This window comes from Armigeres subalbatus, chromosome 2 (assembly GCF_024139115.2).
Source record: "Armigeres subalbatus isolate Guangzhou_Male chromosome 2, GZ_Asu_2, whole genome shotgun sequence".
Taxonomy (NCBI): Eukaryota; Metazoa; Arthropoda; class Insecta; order Diptera; family Culicidae; genus Armigeres; species Armigeres subalbatus.
This window is the reverse complement of record NC_085140.1, coordinates 221,471,908-221,498,781: the sequence shown is the minus strand read 5'-3', so window position 1 is coordinate 221,498,781 and position 26,874 is coordinate 221,471,908. Positions and strand designations below refer to the sequence as shown.

Genomic DNA, 26,874 nt, shown 5'->3' with positions numbered 1-26,874 from the left:
GTTGCTTGTTCCATTTCTGATGCCCGGGAGTAATCACTCGGGTCAGAAAACTGGGCTATCAAAGGGCGTGAGTTTAGTAATCCTTCTATTTGGATCAGTAGAGTATGCCACTCCTCTTCAGTAAGTTTCGCCTCTCCTGCAGTACGTTTCAAAAAATACTTCGCCGATTTTACCCCTGCCTCCCATAACGTGAGGTGATCAAAGAGGGACAAAATGCCAACTTATTTTATGGGGAATCTTGAATCTATGCTGTTGATGTAGTAGGACGTAAAGCTCATGCAGCTCTTAGCTTACACCTGCAAAATTCGTGGCATTATCGCTCAAAATCTACACATTTAAAAAGGGCGTAACAGCCAAAATTTATTCCTTCTGATTCTTCTTCTACATATATAGCTACTAGCTTTATGTACCCGGCCTTGCTCGGAATTGCCAGTTTGGTTTTCAGTTTTTTACAATCTGAAAAAGATAAAACCAATTGGTCAACAGAGTAATTGTGTTAACTTATAGATACTTCGTCATTTGACTAATAGAAGGCTTTTGGAAGCATTGACTGATCTAGAAAAAGGGATCGTTGGTTTGAATAGGCTTATTCCTGGCAAACGTCAATTGCTAAAGAAGGAAAAACATCCACCGATGCTTTATTCCGGGCAAACGCCCATTTTTAAAGAAGGGATCACACTCACCATTGCCTTATTCCGGGCAAATGCCTACTTTTAATGAATTAATCACATCCACCATCCAGAAGGAAACACATGAATTATTGCTTTTCACTGGGCAAACCATGATTCCGATGAAGGGTAACAATAATCATTGCTCTATACCCAGTAAATGCATGCTTTCTATGAAAGATTTTTCTGATACTGTTCATAATTATCCCAAATGCCCTTCATGTCAAATGACATTATGCCAAATATTGTTATGTTAATGGCCTGCTTCATTCAGAGATATGTCATTTTCCGGGAAGTGTCATATTCTGGAATATGTGTATCGGTAAGAATCATTTTTGGGAAATATCATTTTCATTGAAGTCATTTTTGGGGAAATGTTATTAACGGGAAAATGTTATTGTCGAGGATTTGCTATTTTTAAGGAATTCGGGAAATTTGTTTTCGGAGTATTGTACAATGTGAAAGAACCTCGAATGAACTAAATAAGAGGGATTTTAAATTAAGACGTTTTCTGAACAATACCTAACCCCAACAACCTCCCGCATTCCAAAAGTTTCTCCCAGCCTCTATATAATAGTTTTGGGCAGAGAATATGTGTTTACAAAATTGGTTTGAATTGACCCATGCGGTAAAAAGGTATACTAAACTGTTCGTTCAATAAATATACCATCTCTCTCATTCAGCTATGACACTCCTATCCAGTCTGATATAGTCTTCCTTGAACAGAGATATAGGTTCCAAATTTAGTGGACATCGGTAAATGGGTTCAAAAGTTATGCTGAATTGATCGATAACTAAACAATACCCCTCTCACACCATCCCCTTTTAAAATTACCTATCCACTTAAGTTGTTTCCTTAGGACTTACAATATTTTATACAACTTTAGTTCAAATCGGTCATTGGGTTCAAGACTTACATTTAGTTGATCTTGCTGAACAATACCCCTCCCTTCATACCCTCCCTTTTTCAAAGAGCATTCCTAATCACGCTATCGTCGTCTCCTTAATATGAAGAATGAGTGTTCCAAATTTGGTTAAAAACGGCCAATGGGTTCAGAAGTTACACTGAGTTGATTAATAACTGAGCAATACACCTCCCCCCACACCCTCCCTTTTTTCCAAAAAACATTCATAATCCCCCTATCATCGTCTCCTCAAGATAAAGAATGTGTGTTCCAAAATTTGGTTGAAATCGGCCAAGGGGTTCAAAAGGTACACTGAGTTAATCAATAACTTAGCAATATCCCTCCCCCACACCCTCCCCCTTTTCCAAAGAGCATCCCTAACCCCCTCTATCATCGTTTCCTTAAGATAAAGAATGTGTGTTCCAAATTTGGTTGAAATCGGCCAAGGGGTTCAGAGGCTACACTGAGATGATTAATAACTAAGCAATACCCCTCCCCGCACATCCTCCCCCTTTTCCAAAGAGCATGCTTAGCCCACCTCCATTGTCGTCTCCTTAATATAAAGAATGTGTGTTCCAAATTTGGTTGAAATCGGCCAAGGGGTTCATAAGGTACACTGAGTTGATCAATAACTTAGCAATACCCCTCCCCTCATACCCTCCCCCTTTTCCAAAGAGCATCCCCAACCCCCCTATCGTCGTCTCTTTAAGACAAAGAATGTGTGTTCCAAATTTTGTAGAAATCGGCCAAGGGGTTCAAAAGGTACACTGAGTTGATCAATAACTGAGCAATACCCCTCCCCCCACACCCTCCCCCTTTTCCAAAGAGCATCCATAACCCCCCTATCGTCGTCTCCTTAAGATAAAGAATGTGTGTTCCAAATTTGGTTGAAATCGGCCAAGGGGTTCAGAGGCTACACTGAGTTGATTAATAACTAAGCAATACCCCTCCCCGCACATCCTCCCCCTTATCCAAAGAGCATGCTTAGCCCCCCTCCATCGCCGTCTCTTTAAGATAAAGATTGTGTATTCCAAATTTGGTTGGAATCGGCCAAGGGGTTCAGAAAGTACACTGAGTTGATCGATACCTTAGCAATACCCCTCCCACCACAACCTCCCCCTTTTCTAAAGAGCATCCCTAACCCCCCTATCGTCGTCTCCTTAAGATAAAGAATGTGTGTTCCAAATTTGGTTGAAATCGGTCAATGGGTTCAGAAGTTATGCTGGAACATACATACAAACATACAAACATTGAGTTTTATATATATATAGATACTAGCTTTATGTACCCGGCCTTGCTCGGAATTGCCAGTTTGGTTTGCAGTTTTCTTTTACAATCGGAAAATGATAAAACCAATTGATCTACAGGGTAGCTGTGTTTACTTATCCATACTTTATCATTTGATTAAAAGAAGGCTTTTGGAAACATTGACTGATTTTGAAGAAGGGATCGTGGGTTTGAAAGGTCTTATTCCGGGAAAACGTCTATTTCTAAAGAAGGAAAAACATTCATCGATGCCATATTCGGGCAACGCATATTTTTAAAGAAGGGATCACACCCACCATTGCCTTATTCCAGGCAAATGCCTACTTTTGAAGAAGCAATCACATCCACCATTCAGAAGGAAACACATTAATCATTGCTTTTCACTGGGCATACAATTATTCCGATGAACAACAATACCCAATCCCAATACCCCCCCCCCTCCCATTCCAAAAGTCCCTTCCAGCCTCTCTATAATAGTTTCCTTTGGGTAGGGATTACGTGCTTACGTGTTTGGTTTGAATTGACCTATGCGATAAAAAGGTATACTAAACTGTTCGTTTAATGAATATACCCTCTCTCTCATTTAGCTATGGCACTCATACCCAGTCTGATATAGTCTTCCTTAGACAGATAATATGGGTTCCAAATTTGGTGGACATCGATAAATGGGTTCAGAAGTCATGCTGAGTTGATCGATAACTAAACAACACCCCCTCTCCCACACCCTCCCCTTTTTTTTAAATTACTTAACCACATCCACTAAAATCGCTTCCTTAGGACAGACAATATTTGATACAAATTTGGTTCAAATCGGTCATGAGGCTCAGGATTTACATTGAGTTGATCGATTGCTAAACAATACCCCTCCCCCCATACCCTCCCTCTTTTGTAAAGAACACCCCTCCTCCCACACCCTCCCTCTTTTCCAAAGAGCATGCCTAACCCCCTATCGTCCCCTTCTTAAGATAAAGAATTTGTGTTCCAAATTTGGTCGAAATCGGCCAAGGGGTTCAAAATTTAAACTGCGTTGATCAATAGTTAAGCAATACCCCTCCCCCCATACCCTCCTCCTTTTCCAAAGAGCACAATTAACCACCCTATCGTTCCCTCTGTAAGACAAAGAATTTGTGTTTCAAATTCGGTTGAAATCGGCCAAGGGGTTCAGAATTTACACTGAGTTGATCGATAACTAAGCAATACCCCTCCCCCACACCCTCCTCCTTTTCCAAAGAGTATGCTTAGCCCCCTATCGTCTCCTTCTTAAGATAAGGTAATTGTGTTCCGAATTTGGTCGAAATCGGCCAAGGGGTTCAGAATTTAAACTGCGTTGATCGATAACTAAGCAATATCCCTCCCCCCATACCCTCCCCCTTTTCCAAAGAGCATGCTCAACCCGCCTATCGTCCCATCCTTAAGATAAAGAATTTGTGTTCAAAATTTGGTTGAAATCGGCCAAGGGGTTCAGAATTTACACTGAGTTGATCGATAACTAAGCAATACCCCTCCCCCACACCCTCCCCCTTTTCCAAAGAGTATGCTTAGCCCCCTATCGTCTCCTTCTTAAGATAAGGTAATTGTGTTCCGAATTTGGTCGAAATCGGCCAAGGGGTTCAGAATTTAAACTGCGTTGATCGATAACTAAGCAATATCCCTCCCCCCATACCCTCCCCCTTTTCCAAAGAGCATGCTCAACCCCCCTATCGTCCCATCCTTAAGATAAAGAATTTGTGTTCAAAATTTGGTTGAAATCGGCCAAGGGGTTCAGAATTTACACTGAGTTGATCGATAACTAAGCAATACCCCTCCCCCACACCCTCCCCCTTTTCCAAAGAGCATGCTTAACCCCCTATCATCTCCTTTTTAAGATAAGGAATTTGTGTTCCAAATTTGGTCGCATTCTGCCAAGGGGTTCAGAATTTAAACTGCGTAGATCGATAATTAAGCAATACCCTCCCTCATACCCTTCCCTTTTCCAACATGCATGCTCGACCCGTTCCTCCTCAAGATAAAGAATTTGTGTTCTAAATTTGGTTGAAATCGGCCAAGGGGTTCAGAATTTACACTGAGTTGACCGATAACTAAGTAATACCCCTCCCCTTACACCCTCCCCCTTTTCCAAAGAGCATGCCTAACCTCTATCGTCGTCTCCTCAAGATAAAGAATGTATGTTCCAAATTTGGTTAAAATCGGTAAATGGGTTCAGAAGTTATGCTGGAACATACATACAAACATACATACAAACATACAAACATTGAGTTTTATATATATATAATATAATAAATATATAATATATATTTATTTATTTATTTATTTATTGTCGTCAATCATAATTGTAGACCTATTTACATTTGTATTCTTAATTATTCTAAATAACATTAAATAATGTTGATACTGTTTAAACTTATTGTAAAGTGTCATTAGCTTATAATACGAGAGAAGATCTGTTTCAGCTGGGTTTTGGACATCGATAAGTCAATAGTGTCACAATGTTTATTATAAGTGATCATCATTTGATTCATTGGGCCATTTTTTGCATAGTTTGTTCGATGATAATTTACGGAGAATATTTGACGATATCGTAAAGATCGTAATGGAACATAGAAATTAAGTTTTGATAATAGCTCCGTTGAGTCAATTCTGTTTGAAACAATATTGTTTATAAAAGTTACCATTGCTAAATCTCGACGCACTTTCAGTGAATGAATATTGATGAGCTTACAACGAGCTACATATGGTGGCAATGGAAATTCGGTCCACCCTAACTTTCGTAGTGCATATAATAAAAATTGTTTTTGAACTGACTCAATTCTGTTGGCATGAATAGCTGAAAATGGGGACCAAACTATGCTGCAATATTCTAAGATTGGCCTTACATAAGCTGTATATAGTGTTTTTATTGTGTATGGGTCCTGGAAATTGTAACAGAATCGTTTTATAAAACCTAACATGTTGTTGGATTTGCTTACAATTAAGTTATAATGATCGATGAAAGTTAGTTTTGAATCCAATATTACTCCCAAATCTCTATTGCTTTTTACTACGTTCTGATCATCAAAGCTAATATTTGCGCTGAGCATGTTTCGTTTTCTGCTGAAGGTTATTGAGTTGCATTTTTTATATTCAACTGTAGAAGACTGTTTTTACACCATGTATGGAATACCAATATTTCATCTTTGAATGTATCGATATCCTCGACAGTTTTGATTTTTAGGAAAAGTTTCATGTCATCTGCATAAATTAAGACATTCGATTTATGAAGCACAAGAGGGAGGTCATTTACAAATAAAATAAAAAGTAATGGACCTAAATGAGATCCTTGAGGATCTCCAGAAGAGGCTTGTATTGGGGTTGATAATTTTCCTTTGAATCTTACAATTTGAACCTGACTTGTTAGATACGATTCAAGCCAATGAAGAAGTTTTGGTTGAATTCCCATCTTCTGCAGTTTGAACAAAAGCATGGGTAAATCAACGCGATCAAAAGCTTTGCTAAAATCTGTGTACAAGGCTTCTACATGGTGACCACTATCCATTGCATCCAAAGAATAATTAACGAATTCTGTTAGATTTGTGGCTGTCGAACGACCTTTTAAGAAACCGTGTTGCTTAGATGTGATTCGATTTTAATTTGAACAAATATTTTTCATTAACAATTGCTTCGAACAATTTCGGTATGCAAGATATAAGAGCAATACCACGATAGTTACGAACATTGGATTTTATACCAGATTTAAAATTGGAACTAAAAATGATTTTTTCCATATTAACGGAAAACATCCTGATTCCAGTGACATGTTGAAAATCCAGAATAATGGAGCAGTAAGTTCAACTGCTAGAGTCTTAATAAACACTGGAGGTATTCCATCGGGTCCGGAGCTCTTAGACCCATCTAGATGTTTCAGGGCATCACAAATTTCGTGTACATTCAGATGGTTGACGCAAACGTCATTTGAAAACTCAGGATAAAATCGAAAAGTCGCGATCTCGATCATCTTCTGAGTGGGTAGTGTATACTTCTTTAAAGAAATCGGCAAACAAATTACATATTTCCTCTGGACCATTACCTGTTCTACCATCTAAATAAAGTTTCGATGGAAAATTGGCTGATTTTAATTTAGTGTTCACATAGCTGAAAAAATGTTTTGGACTAGTCTTGATTTCACGTTCAGTTTTTAAATTATATTCATTGTATGCGGTATTTATAGCACAGTTCAGCTGATCACAAATATTAAGATACTCCTCTAAATAATGTTGAAGATTATGCTTCTTGTAGTTTTTATGTGCTTTCTGCTTGCGATTTTAAGATTTCTAATATCTCTTGTAAACCAAATTGGATTTTCGATACAGCATGACTTCTCCGTCTTTTAACCGGCACTTCTTCCATTATTATATTGTGCAATGTCTTATAAAACTTTTCTGTCGCTTTATCAACATGATGTTGTTCGTTCCTTATAGCAGTTTGCCAATCTATATTCTTCAGTTTATGCTTTATATTTCCGTAGTTGTTTGATTGATAATCGAAGATTTCTTCAAACTCACATTCGATTGGTATATCATTAACGTGTACAAACAAAGAGAATTCAATTGCTGTGTGGAATACTTCATTTCGCCAAAGAGGAGCTAGTGATTCATTTACACAAAATCTTCATAACAGTTAGTCAGCAGTAGATCTAGATAACACTTTTGGATATTCTTCACATGATTGATTTGATTTAATCCTAAGTTAGCAATGTTATCGAATACAAAATGCAATAGCCCAGCTCCCCCTATGACTGGAAGTAAAAAGCTCTCATTTTCACAGTCCGGTATGAAATCTACATGTCTTTGGTTAAAATCACCATAGATATGCACTTCTACGCCAGGAGGCAAGCCAGATAAAACATTCTCGGCGATACCAAAAATTTATCATAAATATCTCTGCGAGCATTATTTGGAGGAATATAAACTGAAGCAAAAACATGAGTTTCACTTGAAATTTGTACCTTGGCCCACACTTGTTCAAAATCATTGAATTTATCCGTTTTAATTATTTCTGAATTGAAATTTGTGGATACTGCAACCAAAACACCTCCTCCTGATTTTTTTCCAGACCGTTCGTAGTCTCGGTCATCTCTGTAAACGTTGTAACTATTACCAAAAACTTCTTCATTTTTAACACTATCGTCCCAACTTGTTTCAGTCGCTAAAATCACTTTGAAAGATGTACTTAAAACATTATTTTGGATTTCAGTCATTTTAGCAGCGCTTCTCATCCTATTGAAATTTTGACAATATACCGATATCTCCTGAATATTGCTATTTGTAGCACTGTATATATAGATATATATATATATATATATATATATATATATATATATATATATATATATATATATATATAGAAGATATAGAAGATAGAAGATAGAAGATAGAAGATAGAAGATAGATAGAAGTATGTGGACAAAGAATCAGACGGAATAAATTTTGACTGGTACCCCCTTTTTAAATGTTGGTCTAGAAATGTCAGAAGGTAGCCCACGTCGACTCAACGGTTCAAGGCTGTTGGAGAACTGGTTACCTTCCTTCCGCTTTCGATAAGTTTCGTGCAGCTCTCTAACATTCGATGTTAACCGACCAGATTAGCACAGGCAAATTTATTTGTGGATTCAACCTGTTTCCACCGGCACTATTCCTCAAAAATCTGGGACTGTTTTCTCTTTAGCCACATAAATAACACTCTCGAGTTTACATCAAAACCGTTTCACAAACAAACTACATTTATTTAACTAAAAGCATTCTTTACGACACTACATTTATTTGGATCAACATAACATTTTTGTCTTACAAACTAACACATTAAAAACGGGTTGAAATTGAACGCGCGCGGCCTCTACGCTCGTCCGCAGCCTCAGTCTTCTTCTGGTTCTGGTGCACCTAACACCTACCGGTCACCATCTGATCGGGATCGCTCCGTGCGATGATTTGGGCTTGGGTCGGTTCCGACGCCTCTCATGACCACTCTCGTATCTCTCGTTATTAGTCGACATCACGTACTGTGCGAAGAAGCAATAGTCGGCAGCTCGGTGCGCAGCGCCAGCGTGGGTCACTTAACCATCTCCCAGGCTAAGCCGGTAGAGGTTATAGACGGCCCATGGCTTGTGAAGGTGATGAACCGCAAACGCGAAGGGCTTTCGGCCTTCGAGGTGGCGACGGAACAGCTGGACGCCATCATCGACTTTGCGTCATCGAAGCATAATATCAGTAAGGACCTCAAGAGGAGCTTGCAGAAACTTCGAAAGTCGATGCTGGACGCCAAGCTGGAGAGGGCGGTCGGGACGGCCAAGTGTAAACCCGTGAAATCCGTGGAGTCGAGGTCTACCCAGACTGAGGCCTGAAGGATTCGCGGACTCGGGCAAGGTCGAATCGACCGAGGGCGTGCCAGCGAAGACGGTGGTACCAAAGTCTACCCAGACTTAGGCTCAAGTATTCGCGGGTACGTCGGGGGTCACTGTTCCAACGGAGCAGACACAAAAACGGGGGAGACAGTCTGCGGGGGAGGAGCTCCCTTGGGGCCGCTCCAAAACGCGGAGGGTTACTACCCCGAACAAGGGTAGTGGGGCTGGGAAGCTGAACCCCGGCAAGGTACCTCCAAAACCGGGGGAGGAAGGACCTGAAAAGGTCCGTCCACCCAGGAAAGACGGTGGTAATGGGTTACGGCAGGCTGAGAGCTCTCAGCCGCACCAGACCAGGGAAATAGAGGGAGATGACGCCCTGGTCAAGAACAAGAGGAAACCGAAGACGTCAAGGGCCGATAAGAAGGCCCAGGCGAATGAGGGTAGCAAGAAGTCTAGGGTAGGCGCCAATCGCTCCAGGGGCGATGCCCTAGTCATCAAGACGGACGAGGCTAAGTACTCGGACGTCTTGTAGGCGATGAGGAGTGACGTCAAGCTCGGTGAACTCGGCGCCGACATACGTCGAATAAGACGTACCCGGATGGGCGAGATGATCCTCGAGCTGAAGCGAGGCGTATCGCAAAAGGGCGCCGCCTACAAGAAGTTGGCGGAGGAAGTCCTTGGCAAGACGGTCAAGGTGAGGGCACTCACGACGGAGGTGAATCTAAGGGTTAAAGACCTGGACGAGATCACCGAAGTCGAAGAGCTCGTCACGGCATTGCGGCGACAGTGTGAAGTGGAAACGCAGAATACACCATTCCCCAGAATTGGTCATCTTCTATTTGATTAAGAAAATTATTTTGAGCTTTTTAGTAGAATGTCTTCACTTGTCATAAGACGAGTTTGTACCCGAGTCGAAGTCGTGTCAAGTACGAGACACTGAAGACAACCTTACTGTTGAGGTCGAAATACGTATCTGTGAAGGGACAATCAAGTGGTGGAAATAAATAGGAAGGTACAAACTCGTCTTATGACAAGTGGCATCTTCTATTTGCCATTCACGCGTTTGCCCAGTATGCGCAATAATTCATAACGCCATGAACTTTTGGCATAACTGTAAGCAGCGTCGAAAGGGAGGGTCATTTAGCATAAGGGACATTTTTCATAATTTTGTTGTTTTTAGAAAACATGTTAGTGAAGAATATAACATCGCACCGGTCGATAATAGAACTGAAAAGACCTAATTCTTTCGAAGAAAGCATACATAAGCCGGGTAAAGCCACTTGCCCGGATGTGATGCCCTGCGATGGATGCGATTCTTTCTTTCAAATAGGTGTTTGTCCAGATTGCCATGATAGATATGATCCCTTCTTAAAAAATAGGCGCTTGACCGGATTAAGGAAATGGTGGATGTGAAATTTTCTTTGAAAATAGACGTTTGCCAGGATTAAAGCAATGGTGGGTATCTGGGTGCTGTGGATAGAGTCGTTTTTTTGTTCTCAAGCGAGTAGAGGGATATTTTGAAATCACTCTCATAAGCCAAATTATTTTGCAGTTACTTGGCTGTAAAACATTTCCCGCTCTTCGAATTTCTCTTTCTATGCTCCATAAGAGCGCATAAATGCGCGAGACTCTACATGACTTCACGATGGTTTACATACATCCTGCTCCAACTAGCTGATGAATCTCGTGAAATTTCGTAACGAGTGCTTTTTAGTTGTATTCCTACTAATTTTCCATTTTTTTACAATTTTCCAAACAAAACTCAAACTAAGTTTTTTTTTTTTTTTTTCCATAATAATAACAATACTTTCTTCTTACGATCTTAAATGAACGTAACCCTAATCTTCAATGTTTGGCTCCGGCACAATAGAAAATTTTGGCTTCAGTTTAACAACCAAATCGAGTCTATTCGCACCATACACAGAAAAAAAATATGAAAAATAAACAGCGCGTAAAACTTGACATGCGGAAATTTGCGCTATTCTTCGCTGAAATGGTCCTCTTCTTAACAATATTGCTTTCAACTTGTATGCAATATTGATGATTCACGTCAAATATTGTATACATTTAGGCTTTATCCTGTGTGGAATTACGCTAATAATAGTGTTCCATTTATGTGCATGATTTTTAGCGTAAAGTTCAGTGGATTTTTCTATCTGTGTACAGGTGGGTATGATACCTTCTTCAAAAGAAGGCGCTTGCCCGGATTAAGTCAATGGTGAATGTGATCCCTTCTTTAAAAATAGGCGCTTGCGCGGATTAAGGGAATGGTGGATGTAATTCCTTCTTTAAAAATAGGCGCTTGGCCGGATTAAGGCAATGGTGCATATGATCCCTTCTTTAAAGAAGGCGCTTTCCCGGATTACGGCAATGGTAAATGGTTTGCCGGGATTAATGAAATAGACGATGTGATCCCTTTTTAAAACAAAGGAGATTGCTCGGATTCAGGCAATGGCGAATGCGATACCTTTTTTTAATGCAGCTGCTTGCCCGAATTAAGGCTATGGTGGATGTGATTCCTTCTTTAAAAAAGGCCTTTGCCGGGATTAACGAAATGGAACATGTGATTTCTTCTTTGAAAGTAGCCGCTTGCCCTGATTAAGGCAATGGTGGATGCTATTCCTTCTTTAAAAATAGGCGCTTGTGCGGATTAAGGCAATGGTGGATGTAATCCATTCTTTGAAAATAGGCGTTTGCTAAAGCAATGGTGGTTGAGAACATTTTTTTTTAAAGAACGCGCTTGCTCCGATTAAGGCAAGGGTAGATGTTATCCCTTTTTTAAAAGTGGGTGTTTGCCCATGCCCGTGTTTGAATATGGCAATTGTAGATATGATTCCTTCTTTAGAAGTAGACATTTTGCCTAGACTTGTAGATATAACTTCTTCAATAGCCGTCCAGTATGATTTAAAGGCCCTCCTTAGCCGTGTGGTAAGATGCGCGGCTACAAAGCAAGACCATGCTGAGGGTGGTTGGGTTCGATTCCCGGTGCCGGTCTAGGCAATTTTCGGATTGGAAATTGTCTCGACTTCTCTGGGCATAAAAGTATCATCATGGTAACTTGGTTTAGAAACCTCGCAGTTAATAACTGTGGAAGTGCTTAATGAACACTAAGCTGCGAGGCGGCTCTGTCCCAGTGTGGGGATGTCATGCCAATTAGAAGAAGAAGATGATTTAAAATAATATTATCCAATTGTAGGTATGATTCAATTTTTAAAATGAATACAAAAATGGTAATCTGGCTTAGAAACCTCGCTGTTAATAACTGTGGAAGTGCTTAATGAACACTAAGCTGCAAGGCGGCTCTGTCCCAGTGTTGGGATGTAATGCCAATAAGAAGAAGAAGAAGAAGAAGAAAAAAATACAAAAGTAATTATATTAAGAAGGCCACCGGGAATCGAACCCAGCCACCCTCAGCATGGTCTTGCTTTGTAGCCGCGCGTCTTACCGCACGGCTAAGGAGGGCCTTTAAATCATACTGGACGGCTATTGAAGAAGTTATATCTACAAGTCTAGGCAAAATGTCTGTATTCTTGTATTCTTTAGCCACCACTAATAATCGGAATTTCCAGTTTTACTATTTCTGGGGAATGGTACATTCTGGCAAATTACATTCTGGCAAATGGTCTATTCTGGGGAATGGCTTTCTGTCATATGGTCCATTCTGGCAAATGGGTTTCTGGCAAAAATCATTCTGGCAAATTGATTCTGGCAAATGGTTTTCTGGCAAATGTCATACAATCTCTGCCGACGCTGCGGATTGGAGGGACATAAGGCACAATGCTGCAAGAACCCTCCAAATTGTTTGATTTGTTCCAGCAAAGCTGTGAACAGCAAGCACCCCATGGGGGGTTCGATGTGCCCGGCGTTTAAGCGTGCTGCAAAATCACAGTGCAGGTAACGCAGCTGGCTTGCTCGGCCTCGCCCGAGTGTTTGGTGTGCGCAGGTTTAGAGGAAACGGCGGAACACGTGTTGTTCGTGTTGCTCAGCGCAAAGAATCGGGCTTACCTGCTGTAATGTCCAAAGAATGCTCATCTACCAAAGGGATCTGTGATTTATTCAAATGTCATTATGCAAGTGTTTTTACTCGATAATCTCTGGATGTGCAAGTTCGCAAAACCGCTAATAATGTTCGCGTTCGACCTCCGGTTAGAAATCATCCGATTATCAGTGCTGAAGTGGTTGGGAATATGTGATCCTCAATTAAGGCCACAACCACAAAAATAGCACAAAAGTTCAACTCAATGTACGCAGTGGTTCTACACCCCAACAACAAAAAAAGGACTTAATAAGTGCTGAATAGCACGTGCTAATAAAGCATTCACTGCCAGGATCCACCACTCAGCGGCCAATTTTTTTAAAAAAATAGGCATTCCTGCATAAGAGGTTTCATTTTCCGTGTATCATTTTTTTTAGGAATATCCACTGCCTGAAAGAATTGTATTGTGCTTTGATAAGGTCGATTATGGAATTATCGTCTGTTGTTTGGGCACCGTTTTTATAACAGCTTATCGAGGCATTAGGCATTCGATATTTGTGGCTTTTCATCATATTTATGAAAGGTTTATTGATGACCGCCTATAAATGCGCTATAAGAATTGCATAAATCGAAGAATTATTAAATTACTACTTTGTATCATTCGCTCTTGAAAACCTTGGAATGTTAATTGGGCTGGCTAGTGGTACTTTGTAGGATCCAATAACATCTAATATCCCGAGAATATGTTTTGAAACAATAACATTCTATTCTATGGAACATTATGGTTGTCACAAGGAACATTTCGTAGTCAAATTCGAATAATTACAGGAGGAGCCTTTGTAATGAGTAATCAATTTTTAAAGCATAAATATCTACTTGGCAGCATTTATGTTGTTAATTGAGGGTTCAGAGGTCTAACTACATTCGCGTATTCCACATGATAATTTTTAGATACTAATATTTAGCATGGTTATTCGGCCATAGTTTGGCTAATCTTTGAGGATTCCTTTGTATGGCCCCAATATTTCCTTTCAACATACGAATAACAGTTCCAAAATCATGATTGTATCTGTGTTTCTAGATTTTGTTGTTGCAATACAATGCTTTAAATAAACGAAACATTCGTATTCGAATATTCAGTTTTCTATGATAAAATATACCCGACATCTGACATCTCGGATAGCTGACTGAGCGATGAAAATCGTTCGATTGGAATCTCCCCTTCTGTATATGCAATTCTACATTTACAAACAGGCACACCCATGTAGGAAGGGTAAATAGTGATGTATGCGCACGCATCGTTCTATCGACCGACGACAGTAACGGTGGAACCTTATCTGGTACCATTAATTTTACTCCGTCTGAAAAGTGTCAGAAAAACGGGATTATTCAGTCGAAGTTAGTACAGTTCCAACATGAAAACCTTTATTGACCATCAAGTTTTCCATATCTAGTGAATGTATCGTGATAACGGACGTCGCGCGCGGTATTCGAGTCAACTGAAAATATCATACGCCATTAAGGGGAGTGTTGAAAGTGCAGAAATACCAGACATCGGATTTTATTGGAGTCTACATTGAGGCAAATAATCCACTTGGAGATGAAGTTAAAGATAAAAACGTAATAAAATATTGAATACTTCTAAGCGGAGGTTAATCTCAAGAGCTAATGCAAATTTAGAAAAAGGGTGTTGGTACGTCCCTCAGGGACCGCTTTTCTTGAAATACAAAAAAAAAATTAAGAACTACATTAATCATATTTCTCACTTCAAGAAAGGTAAAAAAACAATCACATCAAATTTGTAACTCAAATTATTTGATTTCAAAGAATTGCGAATTAAGATGACAATGACAAATATTCCGGACATGATGTCCAAATTTCGATTTTTCAGTCGTGTTGGATTCTACACTCCCACTCACCCATACATCCATAGAAAGGATAATGCACATCTCGGTGAATGAAAAATTCCTATCCTGTATGTGCGGTCAAATACTACGATGCACCTAGTTATTGCTTGAGGTTCCGTAATGATAGAACAATTTTAAAACAGGAAGTGGAAGGAAAATTGAGGATACAACCTGTATTATAAAAAATGTGCCGTCAAAGCGATTATGACAGGACAGTCATGAAAATGACTAATGTCCTTAATGAAACAATTAAACTAATACTCAGGTTCAGCAGGCATGAAATTTCACGAGTTTATAATAAATAAGGTTGAAGTGCTAGTAAACTGATATTTTTTTTCTGTTGATCTTTGTAACTACATGATCCGTCATAAAGCACGATAAAGTAACGTAGAAATCTAAAAAGGAACAGTTTAAAAAATTCTCAGATTCATGGAACTAGCGTTAATTTTGTTTTTTTTTTCTGTTTCTAATTATCATTTAAAAGCTATGATAAAATCGCATGAAGGCTGACTAAAAGTAAATCGGTTGACATATATATTAAGTTGGCTCAAAAACGCTTTAAAATTCTCTGATAGGCCGCTTTTTTATTCCGTTCTTTTTGACGCCCTGATGCTATGGACAAAATGTATGTCCCGTAAAGCGAGTAGATCACTTTTACGTAGTGTTTACGGTGTAAGGTCTACCAAACCGAGCCCTATATTAGATTTATTTGTCATATTTGTGATTTTTTTCAATCCAAAATGAACGATGCTGGGCAATATGCGCCACCCAAAAATGATAATCAAAATATTCCAATATTTTTCATCAAAAAATTAAAACTCTTCTGCACAAAAATTGTGTCAACTCTATCCTTTAAGTTAGTCAATGTCTCAGACTGATGGTTATAAGGAGAAAATAGTTTTGTGTCTAAAGAAAAAGCATTGAGGACGTGAACGCCGAAATTACGTTGGAATGAGTTTATTTTAGAGAGAAAATTATTTTATTTTTTTAAATTTTAATACAGAGTTTTTGATTGAGTCTTTTCGTTTGACAGCATACAAATGTTTTTTGGCTTCAGCTGCTTACGATTTTGAGGCGAAATTTGGGAAAGAAAAGGTGGTGGCGCATTTTACCCAACCGACGCATTTTATACATAACTCCACTAAATGTTCAGGGATCTTCATGATCGGAACAGTTCCCGTATGATGAACGGCAGAAAAGAGAAACTTGCGGTAGATTTTCTGGAGGAACTCCTTGAAGAACATACTGAACAATTACTAAAAGAACCTTCTGAGCTCGCTTCTGAGGGATTCCTGGAAGACCTCCGCCTTGAATAACTACAGTAAAACAGTAGGATTTTCTTTCACGGAAAATCCATGAATATTGTGGGCTCTAGCGGACGCCGGTGTGTATCGCTCCTCATTGTCTCTTGATATTTAATTACACACGACGAAATTGTTCCGGAAAAGAAAAACAATTTTTATCAATACTAAAGCGACGTTTCACAGAATAGTAACCCTGTATAGAAATTTAGCGACCCAGTATGGCGCTAAATTTGGAAACTCACGGCTAATTTTGAGTTGCGTTCTCATTTTACATTCCCGTTTAGATACTACCGATGTAAAAGTGGGTCCCTATATAGAGCCCGGAAATAGCGATAGGGACCCAGATGGGGAGTCTAATAAAAAATCCCAAAAGAATTACAATAGATATTTTATTGCAACTCTATTGTATTTTTTTATTTATTTATTATCAGACTAAGGCCGTAGTGGCCTGTGCTGCACATAAAAGTCTTCTCCATTCAGCTCGGTCCATGGCTGCACTTCGCCAACCACGCAGTCTTCGGAGGGTCCGCAAATCGTCCTCAACATGATCGATCCACCTTGCCCGCTGTGGACCTCGCCTTCTTGTTCCCGTCAAATCGTTGTCGAGAACCATTTTTACCGGATTACTTTCCGACATTCTGGCTACGTGCCCGGCCCACCGCAGTCTTCCGATTTTCGCGGTGTGAACGATGGATGGTTCTCCCAACAGCTGATGCAACTCGTGGTTCATTCGCCTCCTCCACGTACCGTCCGCCATCTGCACTCCACCATAGATGGTACGGAACACTTTCCTTTCAAAAACTCCCAGTGCGCGTTGGTCCTCCACGAGCATCGTCCAAGTCTCGTGTCCGTAAAGAACTACCGGTCTTATAATCGTTTTGTAGATAGTCAGTTTGGTACGGCGGCGAACTCTATTCGATCGGAGCGTCTTGCGGAGTCCAAAGTACGTGCGATTTCCAGCCGCTATGCTCCTCCGAATTTCTCTGCTGGTATCGTTATCGGCGGTCACCAGTGAGCCCAAGTACACGAATTCTTCAACCACCTCGATTTCGTCACCACCAGAGCTTCAAATATTCGATTATTTTTTGTGAAGCCCATCGGCCTTCTTTGTCACTTCACTTCTAAACATATTCATATTCGGCTCTGCACCGTCAATTTTCAGAATGAATATGGGTCAGTGAGTATTTATTTGAATATCACAAATTATTAAATAATCGTAAAACTGAACACATGTTTGATGATTTAAATAAATACACGCATAGATCTAATCCCGACGTTCAATTGAGGGGCATTTTTAGCGCCAAATGTCAATATAATCAAGGCTAATTTTGTTTTTTTCGCGCGCAGTTACCATACTCAGTGGTAATCAATTGAATGAATTTATGAAGAAGTAAACTGAGTAAGTCATTCTATGTTTTGAATAATCAAAACACGAATGTCAAAAGTCGGAGTGAATGTGCTTCACCACCGATAGAAACTCGTGGTGGGTGGCTTACATTGACCTCTCTTGAGCCTCTTCCTATCATGTACTTCGTCATCGACGTGTTGATGACTAGTCCAATCCGTTTAGCTTCGCTTTTCATTCTGATATAGGCTTCCTCCATCCTCTCAAAGTTACGTGCCATGATATCAATGTCGTCGGCGAAACCAAATAACTGGACGGACTTGATGATGATGATGATGATGGTCCCGCCACATACCCCTACAAAGGTTTAAGCTAGACGATTTATCTTTAAGATAATTAATGAAAATTCGTGAAAATTCGTGAAAATTGTACCACTCGTGTCAATCCCTGTATTCGTATTGCCGTAACCCTCTACGCGTTTCAAAGGGACTCGAGAATGCCCCTGAAACTCGAGCTACGCACATCCCCCGATCTATCGTCGCCTTGATCAACCGTATCAGTTTATCTGGAAATCCGTTTTCGTGCATTAGCTGCCATAGCTGGTCCCGATCGATTGTATCATATGCGGCTTTGAAGTCGATAAATAGATGATGTGTGGGCACGTTGTATTCGCGGCATTTCTGCAATACCTGACGTATGGCGAACACATGGTCTGTGGTAGAGCATTCACCCATAAATCCCGCCTGGTACTGCCCCACGAACTCTCTTGCAATTGGTGTTAGTCGGCGGCATAAAATTTGGGAGAGTACCTTGTAGGCGGCGTTCAGCAATGTGATTGTGCGGTAGTTGCTACAATCCAGCTTATCGCCCTTTTTGTAGATGGGACACACGACACCTTCCATCCACTCCTGCGGCAGAACCTCATCCTCCCAAACCTTGGTAATCACCCAGTGCAGTGCTCTAGCCAGTGCCTCACCACCGTGTTTAAACAGCTCTCCTGGTAGTTGGTCAACTCCAGGGGCTTTGTTGTTTTCAGCCGGCCAATCTCCTCCTGGATTTCCTGGAGATTCGGAGCCGGTAGTCGCATATCCTGCGCGCGTGCTCCTAGGTTCATTATCATACCGCCACCGTTGTCTGCCATATCGCCATTCAGGTGCTCTTCGTAGTGCTGCCGCCACCTTTGGATCACCTCACGCTCGTTTGTAAGAAGGTTCCCGTTTATGTCCCTACACATATCGGGCTGTGGCACGTGGCCCTTACGTGAACGGTTCAACTTCTCATAGAACTTTCGTGCGTTATTAGCGCGGTACAGTTCCTCCGTCTCTTCACGGTCTCGATCTTCCTGCTGGTGCTTTTTCCTGCGGAAAATCGAGTTTTGTCTGTTCCGCGCCCGTTTGTATCGTGCCTCGTTCGCCCTCGTGCGGTGTTACAGCAGTCTCGCCCGTGCTGCATTCTTCTCCTCAATTAACTGCTCACATTCGCCGTCATCATTGTATCTTTTATCCGGGCCTTTAGAGAAACGCTAATAAAAAGATAAACTCTGATCTTCTCGCGGTTTTCAACATAACATTTCCATGTAAATTTCCAAACGTTGACCGATTTGACTGAAACTTTGCTCAGAGCATCAGGGCATTAAATAGAGCGGAATAAGAGGGTGACCCATTAAAAATATGAAATAAGTTTTACATATATTTTGTGATTTATGTATTGTAAAAACCTCAATCAATTAAGAATTGTTTTTCATATTTCAATACGAAAGTGATAAAATAAAACACTTCTTCGATTTAAATGAGATTACGAATTGTAGATGAGCTCGCTTATTTTTTTTGTAATATAGGGGTAGTTTCCCTTCGCCTATTGTACGCAGGACTTTTCGTTCGAAAACCCCGAAAGGTCTCCGGTGCGCCTCTTTTAACCTCCATGATTCATGCCCATGAAGGGCCACTGGTAGAATCAGAGTTCTATATAGAGCTCACAAAATAATATTGAAAATTGCACTCCGCTGTTTGGATCAATCCTGGGTTTTTATTCATATGAGTGAGAATTACGAAGCCAGAATATCATGCATTTCAGTTCTTGCGTTCTTTGATTCGCAATAATAATTATCAGCGGATAAGAATACTTTCACTCTACCAGCAAGTGTTTGTTTACTTTGCTCAATGGGTAGATTTGGCTTAATTTTTTTGGCAAGTCTATAAAAAAAACTCTGTACATGGATGTTTTTTCGTAAACTTGCGTCACAGTTTATTGGTCTGACGAACCTGATATCTGTGACATCCATGAAATGTTGTCTATCGATCAACACATGGTCCGTTTGAACGCAAATTACTCGATTTGAGTTTTGAGATTATTTTTATTGTGAAACAGGTTGTTTGCAACCTTTCAGGAAAGGTCAAGAGTCGTATAACATTATTGTTGGTAACGGAATTAGTCGAGTCAAGTACGAGACACTGAAGACGACCTTACCGTTGAGTTCGAAATACGTATCTGTCAAGGTACAATCAAGTGGTGGAATTAAATGGGAAGGTACAAACTTGTCTTATGACAAGTGAACCGAATAAAAGCTTTCCATGCCAATGACATGAGGGCAGAAACTTTCACTGCTTCGTTACATTAGGGGAAGAGGCCCCAAAACGCCACCCGATGCAAAACGCCTTTTGTGGTTTCCCTCATATTTACCGTCATTAATATGTCCGTAACAAAACTAGATCTAAAATTATGTAGGATAGGCGAAGAAAGTTTCAAAATAGTGCATGGGAAGGTCGGAAAAACCGAAAATTTCCACATTTTGAAGAAACATCTAACATTTTGGCGAGGCAAAACGCCCTAGTGGCAATAACCTACAAAGTACTTGCGTCTCCACGGACTATCCATACTAGAATGCTGATTCGCCGACGCGTGGTACTTTGTTCCCTAGGAGCCGCCAGCGGAAAGGCGTTTTGCCTCATGAGTTTTCCGGCAACAAAATATCACCACTTTTTTGAAATGTGAATATTATCAATATGATTGAGATTTTTGACAATTTTGAATGGCATCAACTAGCTATCTTGTTTAACTGATGCATAATGTAAAATACCCATGAATAGCGTTACAAATAAGACAATAGAGCAGTGTTTGCTTAGCTAGGGCATATTGCCCCCCCTCCCCTTCCCCTAGTGGTAACTGATGTTCATATACAACCAGTATCCAACTATAGTGTGACAGTATGTTAATAATTTAAAATATAGCGCTTAAAAGCTCAATTCAATATTTATGAGCCATGTTCATTTTCCTACTTGAATAATTAATAAGGGTTCACATGTCAACTATAATAAATATTGCCAACCTGTTCTGCTTGTAATTACGTATATATGAATAACTTATAGGTGTTTCATCTGGTTTGCATGAATACTTTTAGGATTATGGGAAGTCAGCGATATATGTGTCAGTTTCATAAAGCGATTGTATTTGGATAACCACAGCTTCATTTTTGGATAACCATTGCTCGATCACATGTTTGTGTGCAGGAGAAGGGGGTCTAATATATTTTGAAACATAAATTATGAATCATACTTATGCAGTGGCGTAGCCAGAAAATTGGTTTGGGGGGGGTGGGGGGAGGGTGGTGTATGTTTCTGAACATTTTTTTTTACGAAAAATAATTTTCTTCCAAAAATTTTGTCTTTGGGGGGGGGGGTTACACCCAAAACCACCCCCGTGGCTACGCCACTGTACTTATGCATAGATATTATCATGTCATTTATTCCCATCTTTCACAGATTTCTGTTTTATAGAAAGATTAAAAAAAATATCATAGCATAGAAAACGTTCAAAGTGTGCTACCATGCTCCTCCATAATATTCGCAGTTCCAAAAAAGGTATTTTGTCAACGCATTTCTATCAGGACTAAAAAAAGTTGAATGTAGAATTCATAAATTTAATCTCTTAATCAGAATATTGACATGTTTACATGACTTCGAAACTTCCTATTTTATCACTAAGGTTTTGGTTTCGTTCTTTAGTAACATTCGGTAATGTAACATAACCCTTCCCTAAAACTTGCATTCAGCTCTTGGGCCTAAAAAATTTTGGGTATAGGAAGATGGAGTGATAACAACGGGGATATTGAACGTGTATCTAACGCGCATGTGGTGCACACCGGCGTATGTACCTTGCAGCAGTGTTCGATGTGCTTCAAGAGTAAGAAAAGTCTGTTGGATGAGTGAATAAGCCATTGCATAGAATCGAATATTGCGGTGGCCTAAAGCGGAAACAAAAATAATATAGTGAGTCGCACCCACATTGTTCTGATTGTCCAATCCAGTTGTTAGTTATCAAATTGAAAAGGGCATAATTAAAGTGCAACTGTAGCGTTTTTCTATAAAAGTGCAGGAGGAGTGAGAGAAAAATTTCGAAAATGTTGATTCGGTGGAAGAGTAAAGACAAAAGCTCTTCCTCCAACTCTTCAGGCAGCACCAAAAAGAAAAGGAAAGGGCGAGAAGGAGGTAAGTATCATTGACTACATTTACAAGTTAAGATAACACGTTGTCTGAGACGCATAAAGGGATATTTTTACAATCTAGCCGGAATAGATTATCCTACTTTCGAATTGTTATATTCCACCTTATTTTATGTTTCTGGAGCGGTACCACAGACAAACAGACATAACACTCGTCAAATTTCCATCGTTCACTGATTTACTGGTCAATTAAAATAAGTCATAGCATGAACAATGTGTACCAGTCGTCAGTGGGGGGAATCAGCGAACACGATTTTATTTGTGTTGATTATAAGTTTAGGCTATCTAAAACTTCTACTGATTCTTATTGGACTCGTGAATATCATAAAGTTGATAAAAACTCGATTATTGCTGAACTTCGTTGTGTCAATTTCGATAATGTCTACAACTGTGTGGGAATCAACGAAAAGCTTCGGTGTTTCAATGATTTATTTTAGTCCGTTCTTAACATACATGCGCCACTCAAGAAAAAGACGACCAAAGATCCAAGAAATCCTTGGATCAACAAGTATGTTAATCGATTGATTAAAAACCGCTCCGAAGCCTATGAGTACTGGAAACGGGACCAAGGTAACCAGAATAAATGGAAAAATTTCACTTGCCTTCGTCACTTGGCCAATCGCGAAATCAAAAGCACAAAGCGAGAATATTTTAACTCTCAACTGAGTGCTGATCTTCCTGCAAAGCAGTTGTGTAAAAACATTAAACAATTGGGCCTAAAACAAACGAACACTCATGTAGGTGGAGGTGACGTAATTGCTGACTCCCTGAATAGGGTGGGTGTACCAATTGTCGCCATACATAAGAACAACTGTTTTTTTTTAAATAAGTAGAAGGCATGCGGGTCGACTTTATATATCAAACGAAAGGTTTTACTTCCTACTCCTTAGAACAGCTCTGTGAAAATCACAATAAAATTTGTTATAATCCTCAAAATTGATTATCCATAATAGGAACGCATGCACCAGTTGTGGCACAATTCTTAATTTTGGTTCCTTATTTGGCAAATCCCATTGTTTTCTTATGGGATTGGCCAAATAGGGACCACTAGTGCGACAAGTGGTGCAAAGGACGTCAAAAATGAAACAAAACCAATTTATACAATTATGCTTTGCTTGTTTTGGAGGAGATCAAATGTGTTATCGTATCAAATGAATATGCTTTGATCTGGAAATGCTAATATCATCTTCCAAACTTAGACGTACATGTTCATGATAGAAATTAGAGGCGAAAGTATAGAATTGATAGTTCCGTTAGGATACGACAGGCATGAAGAATGTTTTTATAGAAGTCGATTTGAAAGCGAGCGGAGGGCAATATTTGTGATGGCACATATCGCACGACCTTCCTTCTTTCCGGAGACGAGCCAGCCTCGGGCTGAAAGTCTCCTTAATAAAGACACAAAAAAACCTTCCTCCTGCCAAGCTCCCGTATGAAGGGAGAGGGAAGATTATCAGTGGGGAAGCTGATATATCTTCACTGGCTGCCAGTGAAGCCGCGATTCGAAGGAACTGGAGTGTTCGCCCGAAATCTTCACACAGTTTTGCACACCATCCACCGTTGCTTTGATCAGTCTGGTAAGCTTCCCAGGGAAGCTGTTCTCGTCCATAATTTTCCATAGCTCTACGCGGTCTATACTGTCGTATGCCGCCTTGAAATCAACGAACAGATGGTGCGTTGGGACCTGGTATTTACGGCATTTTTGAAGGATTTGCCGTACAGTAAAGATCTGGTCCGTTGTCGAGCGGCCGTCAACGAAGCCGGCTTGATAACTTCCCACTCATTCACTAATGGTGACAGACGACGGAAGATGATCTGGGATATCACTTTGTAGGCAGTATAAAGGATGGTGATCGCTCGAAGGTCTCAGACTCCAGCTTGCCGCCTTTCTTGTAGATGGGGCATATAACCCCTTCCTTCCACTCCTCCGGTAGCTGTTCAGTTTCCCAGATTCTGACTATCAGTTTGTGTAGGCAAGTGGCTAGATTTTCCGGGCCTATCTTGATGAGCTCAGCGGCGATACCATCCTTACCAGCTGCTTTATTGGTCTTTAGTTGTTGGATACCATCCCTAACTTCCGTCAAGTTGCTCTCATCCTTATCCCGGCACATTTCGGTTCGCGGCACGAAGCCTTTGCGGGATGCGTTGAGCTTCTGGTAGAACTTGCGTGTTTCTTGAGAACGGCACAGCTGTTCCATCTCCTCGCACTCCGCTTCTTCCAGGCGGCGCTTCTTCTCCTGAAAAAGGAAGGTCTGCTGTCTCCGCTTCCGTCTATAACGTTCTACGTTCTGTCGGCGGGTACCTTGTACCTTCTCCTCCAGAATCTGTCTGCACTCTTTGTCGAACCAATCGTTCCGTCGACTTCGTCCCATATACCCGACGTTGTTCTCCGCTGCGTCGTTAATGGCTGCTTGACTGTATTCCAGCAGTCCTCAAGAGGGGCCCCATCGAGCTCACTCTCTTCCGGCAACGCTGCCTCGAGATACTGCGCGTATGCAGTGGCGACATCCGGTTGCTTCAGTCGCTCTAGGTCGTATCGCGGCGGTCGTCGATACCGAACATTGTTGATGACGGATAGTTTTGGGCGCAGTTTCACTATCTCCAGATAGTGTTCAGAGTCGATGTTAGCGCCACGATATGTCCTGATGTCGATAATGTCTGAGAAGTGCCGTCCATCAATCAGAACGTGGTCGATTTGTGATTCTGTCTGCAGTGGTGATCTCTAGGTGTACCGATACGGAAGGCTGTGTTGGAAGTAGGTGCTGCGAATGGCCATATTCTTGGAGGCGGCGAAATCAATCAGTCGTAGGCCGTTTTTATTTTAGAAAGAATGATAGTTAGAAATTTCATTGGCAGGATTTGTGTGCCCTTATTTTGACGAAGTTCTAAAATGGTTCAATCTTTTTTGAAGCGGATATTTAACGTAAATGTCGATATTAAACCCTTAGAGAAAGTGCTTACGAATAACGGCTTGTATCTAAGGGCAAGTTAGAAACAAACAGAAATCAAACTATACCATGGATGGAAGTCTTATTTATGAAATAGTAATTTGAAATGAGCATCTTTTTGAGAAGCCCTCTCAATTTAATCGAATCTTTAGGTCCCGTTTTTTTTCGAATGATTCAATGCATAGTCTTACCTTTCCATTGTTATGCATCAATAACAATATTATTGCATTTTATATTATCAATTTCGGCATAAACTTATATACATGCTCAGATTTTTAACGAACACGAGCACGCACGATTCTAAGAGTAACGTATTGTAATGCAAACAAACTGATCCCATGATAATTTCATTAAAATATCATTTTTTTTGCGATCAGAATACTACTCAAACAAATGCAGAACAAATTTATTTTTTTGAAGCTAGGGATTTTGCAAATTCCAGCGGCATTGAATTTAGCTTAAAAATCGAGAAAATGTTGCCAGAGGCTCAACTCAATTTGGTTTCCCTACTTGGACTTTACATTTGGCAACAACAATTTCTATGCTTTGCTGTACAAACGGTCAATGATCATTTGTCATAGATGTGATATAATTAAATACGCAAAAATATGTTTTTTTAGAATTCATAATGAAAACTAAGAAATATGTGAAAATATGTAAATGATATAATTTTTTTTTTTTTACAATTTTCGGGGGGGTGGTCACAAGGTATGTCATATATCCCCATAATGGGCATCATCTAGCCACCTCTCTTAGGGCACCAAGAGAAAACGTGTATTATTTAAGTTTGTCAACTGTTTCACGTTGATTGTTTGTATAAAATTATTGCAACATGGGACTTGTTACACTGTGGCGCCCTACGGGATTTGGAGAACTTAGAACATCCGGTTTGGACATATGCGCATGGCCTCTAAGGGCCTGTATGAACAACATGGGTTACTATTGGCTTTGTATTGACCCCAGCTGATACCAATGGAATAATTTGGAGAACTTAGAACCAGTGTTGTGCTGAATCATTATCAGACGATAATGATAACAATGTTCATGTGAAAACAGAAGGCGAGTTGTCGTCGGCGAAAACTTCTCAAATTTTGCACTCAAACGATAATAAACACAGAATTATAATACAAACATTAATCTTTACTAATATCAGCTAATTGTCAACAGTCGCGTTATATCTTCTATTTAGCGTTATGGTTTCATGGTAGTAAGGAATAAGAGCTCAAAATGTAACGGTAAATGCTTCAAATCAAGATACGATTTTCAAACGATTCTGAATCGCTGGCGAGTTTTTATCACTTGATAATTTAAAAGTAAGATCGCGGGTCATCCTCGATTTTTCGAAAACTTGGTTTTTCCATTTCCTGCTTAGAACATCCGGTTTGGACATCGATATATAATGGTAGATCGTATATAATGCGCATGGCCTCTTGGTATGGTTTTGTATTGAGCCCAGTTTACCTGGTAGACCAATTCGTCTGAACTCCAGAATGATTTGGAGAACTTAGAACATCTGATTTGGATATATCTAGATCGTATAGGATGCACATGGTCTCAAACGGCCTGTATGGGTTGTTGTTGGCATGATATAGAGTTCAGTTGATTGGTAGACCAGTTCTTCTGAACTCCGGAATGATTTGGAGAACTTAAATCATTCTGTTTGGACATATCTTCTTCTTCTTCT

The 26,874-nt window shown here is 40.2% G+C and overlaps 1 protein-coding gene across 5 annotated transcripts in view; it reads left to right on the top strand.

Annotated features, from left to right (window-relative positions):
- Nucleotides 1-14,508: 14,508 nt before the first annotated feature.
- LOC134211702 (coiled-coil domain-containing protein AGAP005037) overlaps nucleotides 14,509-26,874 on the top strand; it is a 107,268-nt gene continuing 94,902 nt past the window's right edge. For all 5 annotated transcript variants that reach the window (XM_062688846.1, XM_062688844.1, XM_062688845.1 and 2 more), the window contains exons 1-2: nucleotides 14,509-14,808; nucleotides 21,822-22,228. In XM_062688846.1, coding sequence (XP_062544830.1) covers nucleotides 22,141-22,228 — 88 coding nt within the window. In that variant the 5' untranslated portion in view covers nucleotides 14,509-14,808; nucleotides 21,822-22,140. The remainder of the gene's footprint in view (nucleotides 14,809-21,821; nucleotides 22,229-26,874) is intronic.